The sequence below is a fragment of the Watersipora subatra genome, chromosome 4 (genome assembly GCF_963576615.1).
Source record: "Watersipora subatra chromosome 4, tzWatSuba1.1, whole genome shotgun sequence".
Lineage (NCBI taxonomy): Eukaryota > Metazoa > Bryozoa > Gymnolaemata > Cheilostomatida > Watersiporidae > Watersipora > Watersipora subatra.
Window position 1 is genome coordinate 12717070 of NC_088711.1, and position 23347 is coordinate 12740416.

General features: G+C 39.3%; 1 protein-coding gene across 1 annotated transcript in view; it reads right to left on the reverse strand.

Moving 5' to 3' along the window:
* LOC137395281 (supervillin-like) overlaps positions 1–23347 on the reverse strand; it is a 78612-nt gene that overhangs the window by 18137 nt on the left and 37128 nt on the right. Inside the window, exons 18-31 of the mRNA XM_068082155.1 lie at positions 22650–22867; positions 21772–22443; positions 21338–21488; positions 20425–20620; positions 20196–20351; positions 20051–20086; positions 18977–19106; positions 17241–17450; positions 16253–16751; positions 11001–11169; positions 7253–7462; positions 4951–4992; positions 3106–3296; positions 2512–2824 (exon numbers count right to left, since the gene is read on the reverse strand). Of these exons, the coding sequence (XP_067938256.1) occupies positions 2512–2824; positions 3106–3296; positions 4951–4992; positions 7253–7462; positions 11001–11169; positions 16253–16751; positions 17241–17450; positions 18977–19106; positions 20051–20086; positions 20196–20351; positions 20425–20620; positions 21338–21488; positions 21772–22443; positions 22650–22867 (3193 nt within the window). The remainder of the gene's footprint in view (positions 1–2511; positions 2825–3105; positions 3297–4950; positions 4993–7252; positions 7463–11000; positions 11170–16252; positions 16752–17240; positions 17451–18976; positions 19107–20050; positions 20087–20195; positions 20352–20424; positions 20621–21337; positions 21489–21771; positions 22444–22649; positions 22868–23347) is intronic.

Consider the following 23347-nt stretch of genomic DNA (forward strand, 5'->3'; position numbering starts at 1 on the left):
TGATTTTAGGGTTCAGCTGGTTGTTGAAAAAGTAATTGTCAGCAGGAATTGACAGAGTATAGTGTAAATGAGAGTTGTTCAAGATGATATAAAATAAATTTGAGGGAGCACGACTTCAAAAAGGAAATTCTAGTAATCTAGGAATTTGACAGGGGAACTTGTTGGCACGTATGACATAGTTGTATTTGAGCATTGTATGTAATGAGATGTTTCTCATTACATCCAGTACATGTGAGCTGTGATATGTTGTTGTAAAGTCTGCCTAGAAAGTTGTTATAGCAGTTCTTGAAAATCAGGACAATCTAAAGATTGAAAATGAGGAATGTGATGAAGGGGGGGGGGGGGCAGCATTGGGAGGAGCAATATTGTTTTGTGCAATATTTTCATGGTCAATGATGTCCATAAAATCATGATCATCATCTAGAAACAAAGGGGCTGCCAAGTCCATGTCATTTACATCAGCCTACAACATCTACTAAAGAATTCTCTGAATCAGATGAGTTGCTGTTATTAATTTGAGTAGCGTGTTGTTGAACATTAGCATTTGATGTTGATGGTTGCTGTGAGGACCTTCTATTTATCCTCCTATTGAGCTGTAATAATTGAGAGACACGTGGACGGCCACTGCGTCGGCCACGACGTGATGTTCTGGGAATTTGTATGTTCATGGTAGTTGTCAAGTTGTTTTGAAATTAAATTTAAAAAGTCAATTATGCAAAAAAAAAGGTTATAAAAAAATCGCACCTAATCTACTAGTATCTCAAACCCATGTTTTACAACAATAAAATGAATATTAATTAAAGCTGTAGACCTAACCTACTGTAATGTATGTAATTTAACAACAGCAAAAAGGAAATATGTTTATTATATCTCTGAAATGCAATATTATACGTAAAATGGCAAGCTGCTGTGTAATATACACAGTTTGAAAGTTGGTTGTGTTGAATGTAGAATGGTTTTGATAGCGATCTAGCAAAAAGCAAGTATGAGCGTTCACACGTCTGGAAGTTTTCTGCAAACTGGAGCAAAATAGAAAAATGTTCTCATCATAAAGGGGCATTGTAGTTCGGCCCTAGCTTGTACATAAGATGTAAAGAATTTTGGCTAACATTTTAAATAATTTAATGAAACCTTCAGTAATTGGACAAAAACATAGGCTGATAAACCGTGTACAACAATTTCGTACCTGCAAATCGGTCAACGCCTCAAACGGTCTACGTTTATTACAGAAACCTTCGGACAAATAAATTCGAATAATTATTCTTATGATAATTTTATAAGATCAAATAATTATTCTTATAATTAAATATTTTTGCAAGATATTAAAAATGGAAAAATATTAGAAACCTTCAGCAATTAGACAATGCTATAGACCGGTGAAATGAACACGTTCTTCTGGTGAAATGCGCCATGCTTAATAGTTCTACTATCTGTCACACGGCTTTATTGTCGTATCGTTGGCCGGTCTTAATTTTGATTGGTTTTTTATTGCGAATTTAGGCCAAATTAATGTCTAGTTTTGTATAATCCGATCAGATGGATAAGGTCTAGGATATTGTCTACAAATAATAAAGATTTGGTAACATAATTAAATATGTTTATATGTGTTTTGTATCATTTTTATACTTAACGACTCCATTGAAAAATGGTTAAATTTGTTGATGAGATTTCGGTACAAGGGTTTGCGACGGTGTTGATGAATAATTTTCGTGAGTTGTGTGCACATGCATTTATCATAAATCTCCCAAACAATCACCCTGCTTGTGTTTGGTTGTGGGATTAGAATAACTGTAGTTGGACAACAATGCTGATGCAATGTCATGGAGTACAGTCATTAGAAGCCTAGCAGCTTACCGGAATTTTCCATTGGCAATGTGCCAGGCTAATAGCTTGAAAGTTACAGTTGTTTAACAAAGTTTTAAAACCTTTACAGTTGTTTTATTGTTTGCTTAATTTATTTCAAACACACAAAAAACTTCTCTCATGATATGTAGTTTGAAAGTTAAAATGGCAAATGTTGTTATATGTTAAATACAAATCAAATTTCTGTCCAAACTTTTTTAATACCCGGGCAACGCAGAGTAGCACAGCTAGTGTATATATATATATATATACATATATATATATATATATATATATATATATATATATATATATATATAGTGCAAAGCTCATCACTTTTGTGATTTGAGCACTCTGGTGCCAGCACATTGACTTTCTTAAAGTCTGTGAGGCAACCTAGTTGTTTCATGGCAGGAAGTCAACTCTCATTGGTAATGGGATTTGTGTCCCTTGCCAAAGCTCTGAGCTGCACTGATGAGGCTTCAATAGCCGAAACAGTACTGTCTGTAGCATGAGTATATATATATATACATATATATATATATATATATATATATCGGTAAATCCAGTCATGGGGTGCTTTCTATCTTTTACAGGTGTCACAACTCATCGTAGGTAAAAGTACAACCAAACCTTGAAGACGACAAGACAGGTACTGAATGTACTTACACCTTGCCAGAGTCCATGAAGATATGATCAAAATCATCAGCAGACACATCGATGTCCTCTTGAGTGGAAGAGAGAGCAAAGAACTCAGCAGCATCGTCCTGCTCCGGCACTCGCACAACTGCTGTCTCCGTTACTTTCGGAGTCTCTGCTTTGCTTGTCGCTAGCGTAGACTGAGATTTCTTGACCGGAGATTTTGGGGGAGTTTTGCCATCCTCACGCTTTATCCTAAGAGATTGGGCTCTCTTTACAGCACCACCAGCCTTTTCTTTTCTGGGCATCAGTGGACTAGCGGCTACTTTGAGATCTCCTTTTTCTGCAGAGGCATGCGACAAGGGGTGACAACTCATACAGACCACAAGACTCAGTAATGTTCTTTAGCTATTTTCAAGTCAGAGATGTAACAGTAGTTTGAACATAAGAGCGACAGTCCAACGACAATGAGCAGTTTAGCGATATGAATCTAACTTTTTATGGTTTCAACTTTCACAAGACAAACACGATTCCTGGTACAGAGGCTAAAAGCTGAGATGAAAATATGGCGTTGAGATACAATCATTGCATGACCTCATGACGACCTTTGCATAGGACACTTACTGGCCATTTTGCCTTCAACTGTGAACTGCTTCGCATCATTTTCGATGCCCTTGTTTTTCTGCCAGCTCTTCGAGCTATCCTCTATCTTACTGAGCCTGTCATGGATACTACCTGACCTGAAGCTGCCGTGATCTTTCTCACCAATCCTCCTCTTCCATCCCTCCTCTCCATTCACTTGCAACGAGGCTAGCCTGCACCGAACAAGTAGAACAAGACATTTCGAGGGCAACTCATTAGCTTAAAAAGATTTATGACCATTTGTGAGCCCAAAGGAAAGACATTGGTAAACCTAATGACAGCGTAGGAGGCAGAGGCGCAGACATTGGCAAAAATCATGTGCATCAATTATTCAAGAAGCCAACTGATAAAGCCAACTGCAATACTTGTAATGGGGGCTGGTTAAATGGCAGATGGTTTAAAGATTTAACTGAGTGAAAGATAAAGTGGTTACCGGATGTTATGAGCATTTGTGATGCAGGCAGAAATGACGTGCCCCCAATGATAAACAAAACGATGGCGCTGAAAGTTTGCTTCAAACCTTCAAAGATGAACTTGTGCAAAATTTTAGTATATTTTATCAGAAAGTATCTGTATTTTTCTATTATTTGCGATTGTTTTTTATGTTTGATGTTCTGACTGCCAAAATATTTGATGTTTGATATGATCTGACTACCAGGATGTTTCAAGATTAAAATTGACAAAACTTCATCGCGATTGAAACGCTCAGATCAAGCAAAAGTGTGATTATGATGGCTATAATAGTTGCAGAGACTGACAGAATAAGACGCGTAACGCTGCAACTATAGCAACGATAGAAGCTAGTCACGTCATTTCCGCGATGAACCGCGGACCAAGTTTTGTCAATTTTAAATCTTGAAACATCCTGGCAGTCAGATCACCTCAAACATTATTAAACATCATTAAAATATTAAAAACAATCGCAAATAAAAGAAAAATACAGATACTCCTGATAGAATCTCCTAATATTTAGTCTAAGTTCATCTTGACAAGAGACATTTGCTACATGTGAAGAGCTAGCCTAAGATAAACGCTTTCTATTATCTGAAACTTTATAGCAAAATATTCTATATCAAAGCAAGCGTGACATGGAATGACCGAAATGAAGTCTTTCTTCCTGATTTCTCACTTGCTATTTAAACATTACATGTGTAGACAATTCTTGATACACCCTGCTATTTTGGGTTTTCATCCCAAATGAGGAAAACTTAGCTCTGGCACACAGTGAGCTGAAGGCTGAACTAGTTCTGGCAGAGTTTTTAGACTGAAACAACTAAAACCGAAACGTCTGTTGATTGGATCCGGTTGAAGTGCCACCAACTCTGGACTTCTGCTGACACCATTGGCAGCAAGGCCTAGCATAACAATAAGCCCGGTCAGACAGCAATGGCAGCGCTGTAAGGCATTATGGAGGCAGTCTGTTTAGAGAGCTGAAGCGGAATATTATGAACAGGCCTGGCACACTGACACCAGCTGTAGGTACCACTATGTAACAGTACACGTCTATTAGGAAACCACAAGCAGGAAAGGAGTGCATAAGCTGCGCTATATAGGTCAGACCAATCCGTGGACTGCCGATGCATCTGCTAGACATACACTCCACATTCTCATCATCCAACACATCTATAAGCGTTACGTACAATGCGCAAAGACCACCATGAAGTCATTGTGACAATGTACATTAAATACAACCAGGTGTAAATCACTGCCACAGATGTGAAACTACTAGGTGAAATTACTAGGTGAAATTACTGTGAGAGGTGAAATGATTGTTAAATAATGGAAACACACACCATGGTGGGAAGAAGGCTATAGCAATTGACTTACAGTGATTGAGCCTTGGTGCCTCGCACCCGTACTGACGCACTCCTGCTCAGATACAATACACAAGGTTAGCCATACATATCACGATGAGCCGACTCCCTAATCTAACGTAGCTCATAATGGATTCACACAATCTAATAACATTCTCAATTCAAAGATAAATTAATTTATCACAAAGCCATACTTTTGAATAGCCGCTGAAAGGAAATTGTGTAACAAGAGGAGACAATAGCTCTTTTAAGGTATGCAATGGCTATTAGATATTGTAGGAAAAGATTAGCAAGAGCTATAATTGTGGAAGGATTTAATAATATAGAGAAGACGAGTGAGTCACTTCTCTCAAGTGCAGCGTTTGAACTGGGTCACTAGCTCCATAATTCAGCCATGAGAGGACGATACTAACATAACTTCAACTTTTTAATTAATGATCCCTGAAAAGATTTCTATTGTATTTAGCTGTAGACTCGGTAGACTAGAGTATTCTTCAGCCTTACCGAACACTCAGGATGATAAGCCTGGCTTTCATACATTTCTCAAGCCATTGCGGTACAGCTAAACGAAGAAGATTATTTTATAAAATAAGGGAATTGGGTGAACTGTTTTGAGGTATGTTGGAGAAGTTTTCTGTTATGGCCGGGAGCGCTAGACCTCAATCATCTATTAGATATCATTAAAATATACATATACAGTGCAACCTCGGTTCTCGAACGCATCGCTTCTCGACCAACTCGGTTTTCGACCAAAAAATTTGAGATTTTTTTGTCTCGGATTTCGACCATAAATTCGGTTCTCGACCAAACCGGAACATGCGCATTTGAATTAAACATTCGCAACAGTTCCGGAAACAGCATGTTTATACGTTTAACGTAGATAGGAGCCACTTTCGGAAGGTTCTAAAAAAGGGAGAAGTTTCACATCATTAATTCTTTACAAAAAGAAGCCATCTGGGAGGACATCGCCTCTACCGAAGAGATTTTCTAGGGACACAACTCCTCCAGTCGAGTTACTCTAAATTGTTTTAGAGGAGGATTCATCTTCAAAGATTGAAGTAAACCTGCCATTGATGTTTCTATTTTCTTCTTTCACACGATTTTTGATGTAACTGATCTGTTGCATTTTTTTGCTGTTTTATTATCAATTTCTGCGATTTTTTGTATTGTATCGTAACCTTTAATGTTTTTGATGTCCTAAGAGCAAAGCATATAAAGTGTTTACTTTTTGTTTTCTTTTTTAATCCTCATAGATAAAAAATCTTTTATTAAAGTTAAACACGATCTACATCTACCTGTTTTTATTTATAGTATGCAGTATACAGTACAGTTTATGGTGTAAAATGTTAAAAAATAAATTACCGAGGTTGTTAAATCGACTTGGAACGGATTAAAACTTATACATATTAATTCTAATGAGAAAACCGGTTTCAGATCTCGAACAACTCGGTTTTCAACCAACCTTCTGGAATGGATTGTGTTCGAGAACCGAGGTTGCACTGTACTCATATGCTATGGCGAAGTGATTTAGTTCCCTGTGTTTACCCATTGGGTGTTGATCAAGATTTGATTTATCCCAGCAATCCCAACAATTACCTTTATAAACAACACAACACATGGAATTAGTAGAGCGATTGAATCTGTTTCCTGTTAAAAATAATGTTTCACCAATGAGAATATAGCTTCACAAACTTTATACAGCAACAAAATTTTCATAGATGATTGAGTATACGCCTCATTTGTCATATCTGAACATAATCGATGAAAACAAGATAAAAAATCGAGCATCAATACAAGATTTTGCCGATTTTGCTGACAGCGATAAAATATTTCTCAGAATAATAGATAGCTGTACCTGACAGTCAGTTTCCTGTGAAAATTGTGAAAATGCCAAAAATATGAGAAATAATGTTTGGCTCTAGCGCACACCATATTAGTAGTAGGATTTACCTTCCAATGAATATCCCATTATTTTATTCAAGGTTTTACAAATGTTTCATATAGAAAAAGGCTCAGTTATGCGGTGCCTTCAGCTGATTTTTAGCTGGCTGAGTGCATAGCCAACAGAATAGCAACTACTACACTTATTATTTGTTATTGACCTGAGCTACTGCTCATTATCAAGCATGTGAATGACTAGTAAATTATTCCACAGGGAAATAATTTGTGACTAAAATTCAGTTTTCTGTCCCATAACCGCATTGCAAAATTCATCGACCTAACTGAGGTTGAGAGGATGAATAAAAACCAGGCTCAAGGTTCACAAAGCAATAGTTTTGGCAATAAATATCCCTGCAGTTATAATAATATAATACCTGTTAGCGATGGTAGAGCGAGGCGGTGTGTTTGCATTAATATCTTCTGAATTCTTTGTCCGCGAAGGCGTTTTCTTCGGTCTCATCGCCACATCCATATCTTGGCCATCGATGGAAACCTGAGAGATGTTGATGATTGGAGTCTTTTCATGGACAGAAGGAGAAGTGAGAGTCGTGCTGCTCATGCTATCGTCTGTCTCTTCTGCACCACTAACCAAGTAGAAAGACATTTATGACACGTGCAGCTTTTATCACTGGCCTAGGAGAGCAATGACTCGGTCACAGCGAGTTACTGACTCGAGTGCGCAGACTCAAGGAGTTGTGAAATCAGTGTTGTCTGGAATTTCCATTCCGCCAACAATAGAACATAATAAGGCTTTTGACAGATAACGGCTTATCATTACTAGCGCATGGAAAAGTTTCAAGCTTACAGCGGTTATTGACAAGGCATTTTATTCGCACTAACAAAGAAAACAAAACTATCATGCAATACATGTCGTCTAAATCTTAAAGTTACAACTCCACAAAAATTATAAACAGCTGAGCAAAGCATGACAAAAATAGAGCCATAAGAATGAAGAGCAGAGGTAAGTTAGCCAAGCCAACAATGAAATCTACGCAAGGTCACACACAGCAACGGCCTGCATTAAGGTGATAACAACTACAACATTAGAATCACTGTTTAAACTTGTTCGTAGCGCTGTAGTCATTGCCGAGGGTGACAGCTGACAGCGATTTGGACAGCGTTAAGGAATGCACTCAGTTGGTTGCCGGATGGTCTCTAGCCACAACATAAATCAGGGGTACAGGGACCTAAACCGTGAGACGATCACGCAGAGAGAACAACTCCACGATTCACTTGGCAGGCACACCGAGCACATCATCAAACAGATAGAAGAGGGTCTGTGTGAAATGCAACATATTATCAACCGCAATCTATCACCCGTACACCTTGCCTTCCTAATCAAGCAGGTAAAAGGCGACCTGCAACTCGTCAAAGGGTTTATGAAGAGAATATCCAGGCATTCGGAGCAGCTAGGTCGACTCAAGAGGGAACTCGAAATAAGAGAAACAGAGTGGTGTACTTTAAGTTCCCCTTCCGATAGCTTGAGTATGTTCTTATCATATAGAGATGATGCTACCTGTCCAGAGACACAAGCTCTCACAGTACAGAGGTTATCCTCTCGCTTAAGTCTTCCGAGGCAAGAAAATGTATCCATGAGTACTTGCAGCAGTTTTGTTGTTGCTACTCCCATCCCTACCATAACTTGTATGGAAAAGATGCCAGTTACGATAAATAGTACTAAACTTTCCTGTCCTCCACCAGCAGGGAGTGCTGTTCGCAGCACGACTAGTGACAAAATTGATAAAGAGATTTCACCTGATAATGTAGACGGTAGAACAACAAGATATGCTCCTCCGAAAACAGAGAAGACGACTACAGAAGCGATTCGATTGAGATGCAAGTGCGGGTATGTCTCGCACCCCCTAATGAAGTTATTCAGGAATGTGATCATACTAGCACTATGCTTTGTATTGCTACCATGGTGTAAAACAACAATACACAGACTCTGGTTTATATTCAAGTTTTACTATAACATGCATTCTCTTGGAAAGTTGCCAGCAATGTAAATATTACATACGCATATATCACTGTATTTATAAAATGTTCTAAAATATAACTATAAAAATATATAAATGTATGTATAAACATGAATACGACAGAGGGCTAGTGAAATGCGGTTGCGTAACCTATGTAGGCTATACAATAGAATATGACTCTTGAAACATGACATCGTTTAATAAAGAAAAAGATGATCAACGATGTTAGCTCGAATTTGCAACAAGCCTTTCCTTCGCGAAGAAGAAAGGGTCATATAGACAAAGCGTAATGTTTCACAGAGCAAAGGAGCCTTATCATATAACCTTCCTTGCAAGTAGCTCTGTCAAAAACATTTCATGATCTGTCAGTCTTTATGTCTGTAACTAGTAGGCCTTGCAATACCTGATTGTAGAACAGTTTGAAAATAGGTTCACTCAAGTGAACGGTTAGGCGGGCATCCAGCCACGAGGAAAAGTTAAATGTTAGCTGATAATCTAGAGCCACCACTACACTACACAAAGTCAATCCACGTCCCCTGTTGGCAATGAGATAGCGAGGCTACGAGTTAGCCAGTCATGTTATGGTAAGGGCCTACCTGTAGGCTGTCTTATCTAGACTTAGTGAAGACACACTTTTTCTCCTAGAGAACACATGAGGTCATTGATATAGATTCAACTGTTATACGTAATGCTTAAAGATGAGACAAAAATAAAAATACTGAATAGTTTAAAATGTGACAAGCATTCATTATTCATAGAGCGAAGTATTAAAAATGCTGCCATAGGTTCACTAGTCAATGTTAGTACAGTTATGGCGGCTACTGTAGCTGTATGAGAGGGTGAGAGTTCAATTCTTCAAAGAACACACTGTTCAGTCGTCCAATATAATTGACAGTGAGCTAGTCACTGGAAACAGCTATTCTGTTAAGAAAGTTGAAGGCAAGCATTTTGCATTATTTTTAACGGCTGCTGATAGTGAGGAACGCAAGAGGAATAACAGATAACGATCTCAAAATACTATAATGCACAATTTGCAAAGATTCCTCTACATAATGAAGCCAAGAAAAGAAATGAAACTGTCAGTTAAGCAAAATGGCAATGTCCTTGCCAAGAAATTACACAACAGCGAGCAAATGTATGCTGAGCTATCCAAGACTCTGGATTCACTAGCATGTTCTGGGCAAAATGTTACAAAGGAAGCCATCCAATAATGGCATCAGAAGCTTTAAACTTGCAGATAATGTAGAAATAAAGGATATTAGAATGAGCGCAAAAAGTATCAACAATTTCATCACAACCATTTCACATTTACACATGCGATATGAAATAACTCCAAAACATAGTGCTGAAGCTTTACACAAGGTACTTGACAAGTCATTCTACTCCTTGAATCTGTTGAGCTTTACAGATGCAAGAATAAGCAGCCTTTTTTGCAAAGTAACAAACAGGAAAATAAAGTAACAAACAGGAAGATAAAGTAACAAACAGGAAGATAAAGTAACAAACAGGAAGATAAAGTAACAAACAGGAAGATAAAGTAACAAACAGGAAGATAAAGTAACAAACAGGAAGATAAAGTAACAAACAGGAAGATAAAGTAACAAACAGGAAGATAAAGTAACAAACAGGAAGATAAAGTAACAAACAGGAAGATAAAGTAATAAACAGGAAGATAAAGTAACAAACAGGAAGATAAAGTAAGAAACAGGAAGATAAAGTAACAAACAGGAAGATAAAGTAATAAACAGGAAGATAAAGTAACAAACAGGAAGATAAAGTAACAAACAGGAAGATAAAGTAACAAACAGGAAGATAAAGTAACAAACAGGAAGATAAAGTAACAAACAGGAAGATGAAGTAACAAACAGGAAAATAAAGTAACAAACAGGAAGATAAAGTAATAAACAGGAAGATAAAGTAACAAACAGGAAGATAAAGTAACAAACAGGAAGATAAAGTAACAAACAAGAAGATAAAGTAACAAACAGGAAGATAAGGTAACAAACAGGAAGATAAAGTAACAAACAGGAAGATAAAGTAACAAACAGGAAGATAAAGTAACAAACAGGAAGATAAAATAACAAACAGGAAGATAAAGTAACAAACAGGAAGATAAAGTAACAAACAAAAATAAAGCCAACAATACCTTTCAGAGATTTTGCGAGAGCTGTTTGTAGTTGGTTTCATATAAGATGGAATGTCATTAGGTTGACTAGATATGACAGGTGCTTTGCTAGGAACAGACTTCGTATTTGACTTCTTGTTCGGCTTGTTAGCGACCGCACCTGAGCTTTGTGCCGAGTCGACTGAAGTACCTAAATGCAACAAACGACCTTTGCTTAGATGCAAACTGATAGGAAGGATGGCCTTAGGTCTCTAAAGCTTGTCATTATGTGCCAAATGCTCAAGTTCCATGACGCTCTGTCCATAGAAACTTGAAAGCAATCTGACACCCCATATCGCTTCAAAAGGCAAGAACCAACTGGTGAATCTAGTCTATAACTATCAATGCTTTGACAATTGGTCAGCTGATAATACATAACTCCTCATCGCTATGCAGACAGGATGCTAAACATTGTTAGATATTTTACAAGTAATAAACGCTGGCAGATCTGACAGAAAACCAGCCTGTCAGTGTCAAGCCATGCTATGGCATTTGCTTTACAGCAGTTGAAAGTATTTTAGATAGCGAGCAAACAAATTATCAACACTTTGATGTTATATGGAAAGGGCTAGAGAGAGCCTGTCAAGTTGAATCGGCTGAGTGCCGCGCGGAGTGAGTCATGCTGCACGAGTCAATAAAAAAAAATCTTGCACGAGATCTGATCTATTTAGCTGCCAACAAGAAGCCACATCAAATGACATAAGCCACAACTAATATATAAAGCATATATGAGCTCCGAAGAAAGGGAAGGCAACAGCCAGTAATCATAATCAACTGAACCGAGTTCACATCAAAAATGCATTAAAAAGCTTGTTGCAAGATGTAAAGCAAAAGTGCGCATTACTGTGACAATTGTAAGATGGAGAATATTAATGAAGAGTATTAGTAGCCATGGTGCTGGTATTTCAAATAGTCTAAACCCATTGCATCCAAGACCTAATAGACAATTAGTGGTGAACTATAACTAGCAACCTGTCGCACCTGCCACCATCGTTCGATGGCCATAGGAATGGGAGACAGGGAGGCATGTGACTGACAACAGCAACAGAGACAGCGCAACGCAACCGACTATAATTATGCTGACTATAAGTAATTTATTGTTGACATTGCCCTTAGTTAAGTACACGCAGCCCAAAGCGTTAGGGTATAAGTGGCGTAACACTAAGAACTGCTAACCAAATGTAGTCACTAGCAAGCACAACTAGCTACTCAAGACTGCACGAGTGTCACACCAGTCGCAACATTTCAGTAACGCCTGACAGCCGTCCTTTGCAAAACTTTTAGTAAATGTTACAATATTAAAGCATTTTTAGATGATCTCTGGTCAGGCTTCAACAGTGAATAGATTTAAGCTGCTCGGTAGCGAAAAATCCTTGCAATCACCTGTTAGTAAGTGTCAGTGCATAGGAGCAAAACTCTGTGACAATGAAATTGGTTACCCAAAACTATTTAAGGGCTCATAATATTAAAGCTTTTTTTACTCTGATCTGAATATCTCTGGACTCACCAGTGAATCGATTACAATCTGGTTGCTAGTGGCAAAACCACCTGTTTGTAAGTGTCAGTGTCAGCACAGAGGAGCGAAGCTCTGACAATGAAGTTGGTTAACCCAACCTATGTTAGGTGGCGCGCAATGAAACTGTACTATAAAATTATAGAAAGAGAAGACCATAAGTTGGGAAGGTAATGAGACCTACCTGACTTGTGGCTAGGCGGAATTGAAAGCTATCAGCAGGTGTAGAAACTGATAACTGAGTAGGCAGTAAATACGACCAGGGATCAAGAAAGACAAGAGTCAAGTTGTGTGATAACGACCAGCTGATAGTCATTTATAGGAGGAATGATATAATCTACCGACTGCTAGCGCGGATCGACTAACCAATAATCGCTATTCACCGTGTCCTCTAGTGCATTAGCGGAGCATAAAAATCAATGCGGGTAAATAGAAGTGTTGCTAACACTACACGAGGAAGGAGTAAAATATATATGGAGCTCAGTCCACATAAATTTATAAGCCATCTGCTTATGCATACTTATTTAAATGTCAGCCGCTGAGAATATGAAAAGACAGTTGAATGAAGTAGCGTATGTATGTCACTAAGAGACTCTGCCAATAAGCACAGTTCTTAACCCTAGTAAGCTCTCTATTATAATCAGCCTGATGCGTAAACTACGGCTTGGATCAGTTCAGTATCCACCCAACAATGATACAAACAATAGGAGATTATTAGCTAATTGAAGCCCAAACTGATACAGGAGAATTTGATAAAAGACCGCAGATGAGACACCCACAGCTTGTCTAGAGTCAGCAAATTACCCTGTCATCGTGGTCAGTAACTACGTATGTCTGAGTAACTGGAGTAATTTGAATAGCCGCTAGGGCGTACAGACATATGAGAAATGTTTCTAGTTGTGTCTGATGAGTCGTATGGCAGGAAACAAAATTTTAGATATAGCTGTTTGAAAACAAAAATATTTTATGAGGTCATCACTAATAATAGTACGGAGAAACACAGCTACCAAACAGTACCTATAAAGTATTCCTTACGATGGCATAGAGAAGATGCTTCTTCTATGAAAATGAACCAATTTCCCCAAGTGTTTAACTAGACCATAGAAAAGAGACTTAACAACGAACATGCATGGCAATCTGAAATGAACTGAATTTTTGAAATTACCTTACGAACCAAAACTTCTCAACAATTTGAATGAGTGCTTCAACACATTAAAGCCTGGTTTCCATTAACAGCGCAAGGGGTGCAACAAGGCGCACAACGTCGTGCGTAGGCCGGCTGTGATGTGGAAACGTCAACGTACGACAATCACGCGACGTGCGTACGCTGATCGCAAGGATCCAACAGAATGGACCCTTGCGACGGGTGCGCACGATGATGTATCCCACAATACATCGCTCGATCTTTTCAACCTATCCCACAATTCAAAAGGAGGGCTGTTTTCCGAAGAAACCGGTCTCCCGTACAAAAGAGTAAGCCTGGTTTTCATATAACAGCGCAAGGTCGCAACAGAGGGCTGTTTTTCGAAGAAATTGGTCTCCCGCACGAAAAAGCAAGGCAATTACCCACCCTGTCCAATGCAAGCATGGCACTTACGCGTGATGGAAACACTGCATCACAGCCCAAGAAATGAATTGCGCACGATCACTGGGCCGCGCACGATCATTGCGCCGTCATATGGAAACCAGGCTTTTAAAGAGACTGAATATTTCAGTTATCTTACACAAACGATGGTTTATGAAAAGAAATGTTCAAAATAAATGATTAAAATCAAAAAGCTCCACTGTGTCAGTTACTAAGTGGGTCTGCGAACTGACAGGACGGTAACTAAATTAACTTTTAATACCAAATCATATAAAATATAGATATTTCAATGAAATTTTTAAAAGATGAAGTATTTCTAACAACTTTTAGAGAAGAGCAAACAGATAATAGCCACATTTTGACATAGCAGCCAGAGCAAGTCAAAGCTCTGTATAATTAGACTGTACTTGTTTAGTTTATAATCCGTGTGCGTGACAAAGTTATCACATTTGTTCTCAACTATTTTCCCACCATTTCTCCATTTTTCAATTTGTATAGTAAAAGACTTACTAGATTCCAGATAAAGAGACAGATATAGCAGATTAATCTAACTTGGATACAGGATCGTCTTCCTATATGGCCAATATGTTGCCATAGCGATTAGATGCTATAGCTGAAATGGGCTAGTTTAGAAAATGCCATAGCTGCAATAGCTGAGGTAATTTGCTTCAATGTGTCGTGAATGACCAGGTGATAACAACAAAATAGCTATGTAGCTCAAATAAAAGGTATCTTGCTCATGTCTAGCAGATGAAGCATGCGATGCTCAGTCGTCTTTTTAAAAATTAGGGAACCAAACAACGAATGTGTCAATTTAAATGCTAAAAATAAAACCGAATTGATTGGATTGCTATAACAAATTTTAATTGCTCTCGCCTAACCCTGAAGCCCTGTCCATGTCCTACACTATAAAAAAAATCGGTTCAGTGTAAGATTTCATGGTGTATGTAAAGCAAAAACATGTCTAGTGTAGCCCAAGATGCTGTCAATATATGTTTAGTGTAGCCCAAGATGCTGTCAATACATGTCTAGTATAGCCCAAGACACTGTCAATACATGTCTAGTATAGCCCAAGACACTGTCAATACATGTCTAGTGCAGCCCAAGACACTGTCAATACATGTCTAGTGTAGCCCAAGATGCTGTCAAAACATGTCTAGTGCAGCCCAAGACACTGTCAATATATGTCTAGTGTAGCCCAAGATGCTGTCAATACATGTCTAGTGTAGCCCAAGACACTGTCAATATATGTCTAGTGTAGCCCAAGATGCTGTCAATACATGTCTAGTGTAGCCCAAGACACTGTCAATATATGTCTAGTGCAGCCCAAGACACTGTCAATACATGTCTAGTGCAGCCCAAGATGCTGTCAATACATGTCTAGTGTAACCCAAGATACTGTCAATATATGTCTAGTGTAGCCCAAGACACTGTCAATACATGTCTAGTGTAGCCCAAGACACTGTCAATACATGTCTAGTATAGCCCAAGACACTGTCAATACATGTCTAGTGCAGCCCAAGACACTGTCAATACATGTCTAGTGCAGCCCAAGATGCTGTCAATACATGTCTAGTGTAGCCCAAGATACTGTCAATATATGTCTAGTGTAGCCCAAGACACTGTCAATACATGTCTAGTGTAGCCCAAGACACTGTCAATACATGTCTAGTGCAGCCCAAGACACTGTCAATACATGTCTAGTGTAGCCCAAGATGCTGTCAATACATGTCTAGTGTAGCCCAAGACACTGTCAATACATGTCTAGTATAGCCCAAGACACTGTCAATACATGTCTAGTGCAGCCCAAGACACTGTCAATACATGTCTAGTGCAGCCCAAGATGCTGTCAATACATGTCTAGTGTAGCCCAAGATACTGTCAATATATGTCTAGTGTAGCCCAAGATACTGTCAATACATGTCTAGTGCAGCCCAAGACACTGTCAATACATGTCTAGTGTAGCCCAAGATACTGTCAATATATGTCTAGTGTAGCCGAAGATGCTGTCAATACATGTCTAGTGTAGCCCAAGACACTGTCAATATATGTCTAGTGCAGCCCAAGACACCGTCAATGCATGCCAACATTGCCTAAAAGCATTGGGTTACTAATAACTCACAGCAATTGTCTTACCTTTGCCAATGCCAAACTTTTTTCGAAGGAATCCCCCAACAGATGTTTTACGAGGCTTGGCAGGAACTGGCTCTGGAATTTCATCAATCATAGGACCCTGCAAGGCTCTCTCCAGCGATGTTGTCTCGACCACCCCTGTCGCTATGGCATGCTCTCGTATCTCATGTGATTTCGTTGTCTTCATGTAGGAGGGAACTTCACCGCTGGTGAGTGATACACGGGGCTTCCTTGGAGCGGACACCTTTTTCTCTGGCTCTGTTGACTCTTCAAACTGACTCTGAGCCTCTTCGTTGTGACGATCACGAATCTCGAAACTTTTGGTCGGCTTCATAAAAGAAGGCATTTCTCCATTCGAAAGGTTATGTGCGACTGATGTCCTTTTTTCTAGGCCATCGGTGCTGCTGTGCTCATTACTCAAGCTTGTATGTCCGGTCTCAGACCGCCCTTCTTCCTCTACACGTTTCTCATATGCTGTTGTAGACTTCATGTATGATGGCACCTGCAGTACATGACAATTGGATATGGCACCTGCAGTACATGACAATTGGATATGGCACCTGCAGTACATGAAAATTGGATATGGCACCTGCAGTACATGACAATTGGATATGGCGCCTGCAGTTCATGACAATTGAGTATGGCACCCGCACAGTACATGACAATTAGATATGGCACCTGCAGTCCATGACAATTGCGTATGGCACCTGCAGTCCATGAAAATTGCGTATGGCAGCCGCAGTACATGACAATTGAGTATAGCACCCCCATGCAGTATATGACAATTAGATATAGCACCTGCAGCACATGATAACTGGGTATGGGGGCACCCACAGCGCATGATAATCGGGTTCCATGTTACCGCTTCTCTCAACTAAAATTGAATAGGCTACTTTTACACTAGCTCTAAGATTATATGGAAAGATAAGACAAATCCATTTCAGACTAGATGTTTGATCAAACATGTGAACCGATATGAAAGGTTACAAACCTCTCCTGTTGTATGGTCAACTAAAGGCAGTTTTCGTTTTGGTTTAGATTCAGGTACTGGCTCTTCGACACCCACAGAAACCTGCGCATCAAAAGCTTTTGTTGGTTTCATGAAAGATGGCAGCTCATCATCATTAAGTGTTCGAGGTAGTGAGACCCTCTTATTTGACTTGGGTGGTTCTTCTGGCTCTTCGTCAAACAGATGCTCTACCTGCGAGTAAAGCCAAGACTTACTGTGACACAATTTTAGGATCTTATTAATTTTACGCAGCTATCAACTGCCAAAATTCTTTATAAGTCTCAAGTCTTCTACCCTCTTTGAACTTATGAGCTTTCAAACGAAAGAAATTGAATGATGTAGGGAAAGTTCTGCTTTTAAAACTGGTACATTTTACCTAAAACAACCTTCACTTGAAATTACATCAGACCCACTAGCCACTGTGGAACAACATCAAAGGGACATCACAGCTCAAACAGGAGAAGTTAAAGTAAGCAGGGTGATCTAAATAAATCTTTATATGTAGAGGTTCAATCCACTGAATGTATCCATTATTGAGTTAACATTTTAGTAAGGATAAGACACCAAGGCATAAGCAAAAATCTATTAGCAAAATGCTAAACTAATATTAGACATAATAAAGCCTTAGAAATAGTCATGAAAATCTAATTGGTCTATCAAAAGCAGGGCTTCTATAGAAATCAGACACACAAGAGTGTGACAGAAGAGGAATTGAGAGTTGCTTTACCGCTCATGAGCAGGCAACTACAAGGGCACCAGTTCTTACCAATGACAACAATGAATGATAATTGAGAAGATGATGGTTTAAAAATAAGTGGTAAGTGATCATTTAGTGGTGAGTTGTAGACATTGAAGAGGTGTTGATGTTATGATAGGTCTAATAAGAGTTGTTTTTGCAACAGATGATGTTAGTGCCCTATGAGATCCTAATTTTATCTGCGGAGCAGCTGGGAAACAATGTTTTCAATCAGCATACAACTCAACATTACAAAAGTTAGTTTAGGAGTTATCTCGTCTTGATTAAGCGCTGATAGATGAACAAATGTGAGTTCAAATCTTTGAATGCAAACTTGGTTACTAATGCGCTGATGGAGTTAGAGGTAAGTTTAAGGTGAAAGCATGTACAGTTCCAACTGCAAGCGGCTTATTTGGGTTTCATTTAAAACTTCTGTATTGATATATGACAATTATTAACATTTCAGCGCTTGAACTCGCAGCACTAACTTTTAAACATATTACAACAGTTAACTAAGACGATATTTGCTAGAAATCATGTGAAGATCACTGGTTGGTTTCGATGGTGACCAGAAACAAGAACTTGCAGCCATGAAGTCCTAGCATTAGGCCACTGAGCATGCAGAACGGGCACGCAGGTGTATGTCAGTTTAAGATACAATGAAAACCTTTGGGGAGGTTGAAGTGAGCCGTACTTAGTGGGTGAAGTGTGTTTAATATGAACTGCACTTACCTCTTCGTAATTCTCTTCCTAATTAACATAATACAAACAACTGGAGATCAAGCATAGGTTTTAATCAATGTTAACATTAATCAGTGTAATACACAGAAGATAGAGATGAGTCAAGCGGGTTAACTGCAGGAACTCTCCTTTGCTTTTTTGTTCATTTGTATAAGAGTTAGTTGAGAGATAGTAAAATCCTTAGCAGTCGGCATTCACATGTGTTAAGGGGTCTGAATATACAAAAGAGCATAGTAATCACCTTTTTAAAGTAGCTCTCTGTTGCCTTCATATACGAAGGCAGGTCTCCATCTGGCAAAGTCGGAGAAATAGGACGACGGGCTCGATGTTTTCCTTCTTCACCTTCAATCTTCTCTAGCCGATTAGTAGAGCTAAACAAAGTGTTGAAATCAAATGCTTTATCAAGCCTTTTAAATACAACCTGACTTGGATGGTATAGGGGAGAGAAACTATTAGGGTTAGAGCTTACACAGCACAGACTGGCCATAATATGTGTCACCCACCAGTTAATATCCCTGATCTAACTCAGCTCATGCTGCCAGTAAAACCATACTGGAAGTCTCCATTGTATTTTTTACAACTACTATCCTGTTTACTACAATTATGATCTTGCAAGTATTCTGTGAACTTTTGCTAATGTGAGAAACTGCAGAGCTGAAAGAAAGCAATGGCAAAGCCTGATATGAATCCAGCGAATAAAGCAATCAGATGCAATGACATTTCTGATACAATCAATCACATGATCAAACAATCCTCAATAAATCAAGAAGCCTAATGAACAGCGCTAAAATTTCCGCATTTAAAATTCTAATGAGGTCATCTATATCCATCACATAGACTCTCAAAATCTTGTTTTTCAATCAAGTTTGTTTTTTAATCGTGAAGTTAATCAATAAAAAAAAGAAATCAAAAGATAAGACAACTTCCGTATCACTGTATCTAGTCTACAATAATCTGTAGCCAGTGGGCTAATCATTGACGGCTGTCAGTACCAATTGAATCTAGAAATAATTCAGCAGCGAGCCGTGAATCAATGAGTCTATGTGTAAGAGCAGCGCAGCCGTATCCTTACATGGTTCCGGTAGAGTGTCGCTTACATCTCAGGAAGCTGGAGCTTAGGAAGAGAAGAGTTACATCTCTTAGCGTAAGTAACCAACACAAAAGAACAGCACATAACAGTTGAGAGGTCAGCTACATTTCAAACAAGGCAAGTGTGAGTTGAGCTAAAGTCAAGATACCGCCAGTGTGAGATGGGAGCACCATCACATGCAACCTAGCAAATACAGTCATTAGATGGAGCAAGAGAGTGCCTTACATGGTTCCAGTTGAGTGGCGTTTAGATCTCATGTAACTAAAAGTCACAGAGAATGAAATAGCCAACATGTACAAGGCATTCATATTGAACAAAAAAAGATAACATAAATGTTGAAACAGTTTTAGAAATGAATATATGCGCCAACCTTGCTGTAGGCTTCATGAACGAGGGCGGCTCACCCCTCTCCTGTTCTAGCAAAGATATCGCTTTGGACTTTGACTTGGGTTCGCTCGCTTCGGTTGGAGATGACAGATCATCAAGCTTGGCCTCCAGTCGATGGGCAAAACTAATAATAGAAACACTAATAGTGATGTTGAGTAGAAAATCCAGCGACCAAAAACAGGTAAGAAATGGACAGAGAACAAATATGACACCTGTTGGTAGGCTTCATGTACGAAGGCTGAGCTGTAATATCTAGTTCACGATGACTGCTGGTCTTTTTCTTGGTTGGCTGGTGAGCATGCTCATCCCCACTATCAATAATAGATGTAGGAGTTGCCCGCTCCCTCTGCATTGAAGCAGTTGTAACTCTCATATAGTTGGGAACATCCTCACTAGCACCGCTAGTCACTGGATAACATACTGCACATTTTGGAAACCAGCAACAGTGAACTCCAAACAAACAAATAGCAATTTTGTATAATATGGGTGAAGTCGAGAGTAAAGGCAAGGTTTGCATTTTTTCACTATATGACATTTAACAGATATTATGTGATGACTGATATAAAACAAAAACAAGGATTTGTAGATTATTTAATATCGGGTAAGAGTTAAGATTCATTACAAAACTAACTTTTTACAATGAACAGAGCAGTAGTCAAATAGCACTACAGTCGATCAGCAGTGCAGTCGAACACGACACCAGTCGAGCAGCAACACAAATGAACAGCAACACAATTGAACAGCAATACAATTCAACAGCAACACAATTGAACAACCACACAGTTGAACAGCAATACAAATGAATCAACAATCGAACAGCTAAACAGAACTGCAGTCAACCACTGCCACAGTAAAAAACCACCACAGTTACAAAGTATCACAGATGAACAGAACCACAATCAAACCACCCCACAATGTCCAGCAGAACAAGATCAGTATGCCAATTGTAACACGAAACACACATGCTACTACAGTGCTGTTAAAAGGTTAAATGTCACGCTAAAAAGTTCACACATGCTACTACAGTGCTGTTAAAAGGTTAAATGTCACGCTAAAAAGTTCACACATGCTACTACAGTGCTGTTAAAGGGTTAAAGGTCACACTAAAAGGTTATTAATACGCACATCCAAAATTCCTGTGGCTGTGAAATTCAATGTTGGCTCTATCAGTGGTGGAAATAGAAGAAGCAGGAGAGAGAGGACAACTCTCAGGAGTGCCTGAGGATCCCTGATTATCTGTCACCTTGATGTTTAATTTCTTGGCAGACCCGTTAATCTGTAGGAAAAGCAATGCGTAAAATAGTCTGTAATGATGTATTATGAAATGAAGCGAAATGACAACACAAGTGTCAATCGCAGAGAACAGAAACTTACTAGCGGTGATAAGGCAAGCGAGCTGCTGAAGTACAGTGAGAATTGAGACTAAACTACATAACATAATAGCTAATTTAGTCAGCAAAGAATGGAACACAAGCTAATAAACTTTCAAAAGATATATAGATCCAAAGTAATAATAGATCACAATCAGGAGGTTATTAGAAGCAGAAAGAAAGAGGTACCTGCGTATGCGATGAAGCACGCCTGCTGTCGACTTTGGCTGTGGCCTTAGCTCTAATAGCTTCTCCAACTTTGCCCGGTGTTTTCTTTGTAGGAGATAATTTCCTTGATTCGACAAGAGCATGAGCACGTTCAGCTGCAGCCTTAACACTACTCGTAGAGGAACTCGTAGCCCTCACGCTTGCAGACCTTCGCGAAAACTTGTTTGGCTCTTCAGGTGATTTAGCATCCGAAAGAGCAGCTGTAGAAGCCTTATTCTTGGCTTCATCCCTTACTCCTCTCACTGAAGACCTTCCAACACTGTTCCTACTCAAAACTGATCTACCGCTGTCCACCTTGGACGATACATTTTTCATCCCAACGGGCCGACTTTTTGATTTCTTTTGTATTTTCTCTGGCTTCTGTTCCTTCTTTTCTTTCGGTCGTATGTACTTCTGAGGAGGAGCCCCAATCTTGACCTGGTGTATTTCTCTGCTAGTAGTCGGTACAGAAAGCAAGCGCCCCCGAAATGGCCTGGCAGCAGGTGAGTCGACTTCATCCTGCGTTTTATCCTGTTTTTCTTGATCGAAAGTCTTTGCAGCGATGAAGTCATGCAGTGTGATTGGCTGGGTAGCAGACCTCTTTCGTCTCTTTTTCATCAGAACGGCTCTTTTAGCGCCGATTGCATGATGAGCCTGTAACCAGTTAAATGTGATAGGAAGAGAAAATTATATTGCTGCCACACCTCAATGATCATTTTTACTTTCAGAGAACCTTAGCCTACATAATTTGAAACATGGTTATTAAGGATTTATCCAAAACCGACAGCCAATCTTCCAGTGTCTCAATTCGCCAACACCTTCACATGTCATACTAAACTCACACGAGAAGATACACTGACCTCTACATCTTGTTTATCGACTCGCGGCATCTTGGCTGAAGGGTGACGGTCCAGGTGGGGCCTGTGTTCTAACGGTTTGTGCGGAGGCGTCTCCGCTACTCTCTGTTGTTCATCCTTAAAAAAGGAGGCTCGAGCTGAGACGCTTATCGTGGATTTCTTACCATCAATGTCATCTCGCTTTCTCATACGAGACTTGAGTATGCTAGTCACATCGGTACCTGGCAAATGGCAGCAAGGTATAAGCACGTACTACAGGCCAATGGCAGCAAGGTATAACCACGTACTACAGACCAGAACTTGTGATAACTAGCATTGCATCAAGCAACTAACGGATTACTGATGAGGAAAATTCTACATGGCTTGAGCCACTATTAATTACAAGCAGCTGGCATTTAAAACAGAGTTCTCACTGTAACGATTAGGCATGGTGGGGTGGGTCAACAGAGCTTGCCTACTTTCCTACTGCAATAGAGTAGCGCTATTATTTTTACCATTTCTTTCTACTAACAATCGTGATATTTACTCATAATTATGAACAAAACCTGCCATGCACCTGATCATTCGCAAAACTGATTATATAACCTAAAGGGTGTTCACCGAATGGCTTTTTTCCGGTAGTGAGCTACTAGCAGTCCACCTGTTGGCACATGCCAAATGGCCTGTATACACCAAGACCATTGGGATAAAAATGTATTTTT